The 4,797-nt window shown below is 36.6% G+C and overlaps 1 protein-coding gene across 1 annotated transcript in view; it reads left to right on the plus strand.

The window, feature by feature from the left end:
• PARP11 (poly (ADP-ribose) polymerase family, member 11) overlaps window positions 1-2,221 on the plus strand; it is an 82,173-nt gene extending 79,952 nt beyond the window's left edge. Inside the window, exons 7-8 of the mRNA XM_012659636.1 lie at window positions 92-243; window positions 1,755-2,221. Coding sequence (XP_012515090.1) covers window positions 92-243; window positions 1,755-2,071 — 469 coding nt within the window. The 3' untranslated portion in view covers window positions 2,072-2,221. The remainder of the gene's footprint in view (window positions 1-91; window positions 244-1,754) is intronic.
• Window positions 2,222-4,797: the final 2,576 nt, after the last annotated feature.

Consider the following 4,797-nt stretch of genomic DNA (forward strand, 5'->3'; position numbering starts at 1 on the left):
TTCTATTGAACTTTGCTCATTAAGATTAATAAATGCCACTTACGGTACATTTCTGTGTGTGCTTTTGTGTCTATGTGTATTATGTTTTTAGGAAAAAGGCTCAACTCAAGAAAAAAAGAGGTGTGCCTCAGATTAATGAACAAATGCTATTTCATGGTACCAGCAATGAATTTGTGGACGCAATTTGCATTCATAACTTTGATTGGAGAATAAATGGTATACATGGTGCTGTCTTTGGAAAAGGTAATTATCAGAATTCCAGGTTCAGTTTGAGTCCTAAGAAGGAATTTCCTCTCTTTAGAGAAAATTGATTGTTTTATAATTCAGGGGTTTGGTAATCATTAGGTTTAAAGTTATTATGTTAGGTTCCAGGCACACCCCAATAGTTTCTGAGCCACAGAAAAGTTATTTCTTACATCTACAAGATGGAATTAAGACTCTTATGCTTCTACCAGATTAAATAGCTACCCAAATCTCAGTCATCCAGATGGGGTATCATGTCCATATTAGCTGATTTTTGCATTATATTTAATTTTCATGTGTGAGTCCTTTCCATGTATAAGCCTACACTAAACTGCTTTATGGCAAATATATAGAGAATGGTAAAATAAATTATAACACATTGTGGTATAGGTACTAGTGTTTTTGTTTTGCTTTGTTTTTTAGAAAATGATAGTTAAGAATATTAATGAGCAATAAGGAACAGTGAGGGGAAAACCTCACTTTATTTCTAAGGTTGTGAAAGTCTAAATTCTATTTATGCCCACTACTCAAGAAAAGTAAGGAGAGAGGTGAGGGGAAAAGGTAAGGGATGGACATTTATTTTTCTGGTCCTTACTTTATACCTTACCTCCAGCAAGAGAATTGAATACCACTTAAGATCGGGATATGCTGCATTTTGAAAAAGTAAATTAATTTTTAAAATAACTACTGCAAAGGCCATTCCACTTACGTAACTGTAAAGGTCAGAAAGTGTACATAAATCCCATCAATACTGCATGAATATGAGACTCTGCTATTCATTTCCAAAATTTTTTAGAGTAAGTGTTCCCTTAATGATGTCAATCTCTCATGTCTACCGTCTCAGAGGAGTTGGTTGCTGTATTGAGTTTTCATATGCAGGCAGTCAGCCAGTGACATTGTTCTGGAATGCTTAGATATGAATAGCATTGCACTCTCTCAGAAGTCTTTTCCTGGATATGAGGTTCTGTTATTTCCAGAAGTATTATTGAATTGTTACCCTGTATCATAGAAATATGGTTTGGGGGGCTTTGAGAGAATCTCTGCAGACCAGTAGTTTGCACTCTGCTCTTCAGAGGTTTGCTGGATGCTGGCCAAGGGCTTGGGGGGAGGAAGTGGTGGAAGGACATAGAAATGGGAAGGAGGGCCAGGCAGTAAAAACTCAGGTCCTGCCACACTTCTAATCATGGAGCCATTTTAACTGTTTTATTTATTGGGTTTCTTTGTAAAATTTCTTTTGAAAACAGAAGTCTGGTAGCTGCGTTTTGGCACAGGCAGGGGACAGTGTGAGGACTGGTCTATACCAGCACACCCGTTCCCCAGGCAGTCTGCACCACAGCCGTCGTGACAGAGGGATTTCTGTTCTTTCCTTAAGATCTGTAGATGAGGAGATTCCACATCTATTTTTATTATACAATTCCATGCATCTGTTCTCCTGACAATTAGAATGTTTTTGCTTGTTTTTAACATATTCTTAGAAGTAATCTTGGCTTTTTTGGTCCTTTTTGTTTAAGGAACCTATTTTGCTAGAGATGCCGCTTACTCCAGTCGCTTCTGCAAAGATGACATAAAGCATGGAAACACATTCCAAATTCATGGTGTCAGCTTGCAACAGCGGCATCTATGTAGAACATATAAATCTATGTTTCTTGCTCGAGTGCTAATTGGAGATTACATAAACGGAGACTCCAAATACATGCGACCTCCTTCCAAAGACGGGAGCTATGTGAATTTGTATGACAGCTGTGTGGATGATACCTGGAATCCAAAGATCTTTGTGGTGTTTGATGCCAACCAAATCTACCCTGAGTACTTGATAGACTTTCATTGATTTTCCTTCCAAATCTCAGTGGTCAAGGAAGTTTTATTCTTTTTTGCAGGAAGATTTGCTCTCCCATCATCTAGCTACTGTGTTAATTATCTGATACTTTGAAACATAAGAAAGAAAAAATGGCCTCCATATAAAAAGACATACTGATTTTAAGGTTGGTTTTTCATTGTTTTGTTTTTGCCCTTTTCTCATAGTCTTGTTTGTTAAAAATTGATGCCATTGCCACTTTATCACGTCAGGGTGAAAAATAGCATTCAACATGGAATCGGCTGAGTCTCAACTAATGTGGTCGTTCAAAATCCTTGAAGTTTACGTGTGTGTTTTCAGGATAAATGATTTTAGTTCAAATAGACTTATTAATATATATGTTCAAAAAATGAAAATATAAACATAGTGTGTCCTTTTAGAGGAGTTGGTCCTTTATAAATTAAATTCTGGTAGTATTATCTACTAGTCAACATGTTGCTTTGATGGTCTTCTCAGGGGAAGATTTAAAACCCTGAAATAGTCTGAGCACCTTGAGAGAAATCACAAACAAGAATTATTTCGGTGCTGTCAAATAAGCCAGAAGGAAAAAAATCAAGGTAGAGTGCCCTACTTCCAGTTGCCTTGGGCGTAGCAGGCCGCAGCCTCAGACTTGGTCATGTCATTCTCTGTCTCCTGCATCTGAGTTGACAATTGCTTCAGTCTGTAATTAGCCTACATTTCATCCACCAGGGCTCTTGAATTCTTACACAAAGGCTTGCTGTGCAAGGTGTTGATTGCATCTTCAAAGTGAAAGTTTTATTTTATTATTCAAAACATTTATTTTTCCTTTGTTTTGGAATCCCTACAATGATCACTTCTAAATTGTTTTTACTTGCTCCCCTACCACACACACAGCTATTGAACAATGATTTCTAAAATTCACATTTCAAAGTTGTATCTCTGCATTTTGGATCATTACAGGAAGCATGCAATGCTTGGGACAGATTTGATTTATCCTTTGGAGTTGCTATTGACAATCTACTGTTTTGAAAAGTTATATATTATTTGTAATCATGTTTAATGGAAGTTTGTTTACCTGTTCAATCTGTTTTGCTATTCTAAGGAAGAATAAGTAGTATTGGAACAGCTTCCTGCCCCTAAAGGTATTCTAGTAGAGGCAAGACAACAACTTGGCAGGCATGTTGCGCAGGAGTTCAGGTACCAGATGGGGAGTTGCCCATGGGATTGTTAAGATGTGTATTGATTTCCAGCATTGATTTTTCCATGATTCTACCTGCGAAAGAGAGCATGTGTACCAAGCCTTTCCAGAAAACCTTTTTCTAACTCTTTCTAATATGGATTCTCTCCCCATTATCTTCACCCAATTTTGGTTGAGAATTAGTGAACACAATTTAACTTCTCAAAAAAAATTCCAGTAAGTGTCCATGCCTATATTGTTCACTTAAGTAATTTGAATTGGGAAGGCATCTAGAAATAATCGAAAGTAGAGTATAGAATAGGATTAAGGATGATAATTCTTCAAGTGCCATAAATCCTCAGATTTCCATTATAGCCTAGCATATATGTAATTGGGCAGTGAAAAGTAAGAAAGAGCACATTTTAAAAACATGCAGAGATCATGATGGAAATAGTTGGAGTCAGTGTCACTAGGCTGCCTTGCGAGAGATGGCACACTATGGCTCTAGAAACAATGTTAGAGACATTAGGAATTCAGATTTTGAAAATTTTTTTGTTGTTTGTTATTGACATACAAAAAAATGTTAAAATAGTTCCCCCTTCAAATGGCTTTTTTTCCAGTTTAACACACATACCTCTCTCAGCACTTGAATAACTGTTGTAGCATTTGGGAGTTATTGTTATTTTCTTTTAGATATGTGCAGATCTTATCTCAAGGCAAACTCTGAACTTACCCAGTTGGTTTACATGAAATATGTAGAGTGTGGTGCAGTAGTCAATAAAGAAAGCACTGTACTGTTATTAATATTTTTGTCTGAGCATGTACTGCCAACTCCCCTTTTATAAGAAAGAACTGATTTTAATACATGTTTTAAAATATGATAGTGTAGAGTTAGTGGATGTTAAGATTTTATTTCTTTGTTTTGGTCAGTGGATTCAGTTGAGAACCACATGGCCAGTATATAACAGGACTGGCCCCACCGTTTGCCATCCTCTCCTGCTGTCGTCACATGGTGTGGGTGGGGAGAATGAACAGAAATCACTCCAGAACAATGATAAATCGTCTTTCAAACTCTGTATTGAATAAATTCCAGCTGATAGTGACTTTTCTTTTTCACTTTGATGATACCAGCCACAGGGTAAAAAAAAAAAAAAGGGCCTAAAAAAAAAAGTCAAAAAAAACTCAAGTAAGAAAAAGAAAGGTTTGAACAATTCCTTTTTTTTTTTTTTTTGTTTTAAACCAGTCAGATTTAGCAGTGGGGGGTTGATCATTTCATTTCTACACTGTTGATGATGATGATAGAGAATTTGGATCCATTTTTGATATTATGAACATATTGTTTTTACATGTGGTGATTAAAACTTTCTGTAGCAGTTCTTGGTTGTCTGTGTATACCATAAATTTGCTTTTATGTTTTGTCTCGTCTCCACCTTGCATTATTTAAGACTAAGTTTTTGGGAGCTCATGTACTCTCTCTCGTTCCTCCTGTGCCCTTCGTGTACTGAACTGTGCTTGATCCACCCCAGGTAAAAAGATGCCTTGTTTTTTCTAAGACCCAAAC

The sequence above is a fragment of the Propithecus coquereli genome, unplaced genomic scaffold (assembly GCF_000956105.1).
Source record: "Propithecus coquereli isolate 6110/MARCELLA unplaced genomic scaffold, Pcoq_1.0 Scaffold623, whole genome shotgun sequence".
NCBI classification, from domain to species: domain Eukaryota; kingdom Metazoa; phylum Chordata; class Mammalia; order Primates; family Indriidae; genus Propithecus; species Propithecus coquereli.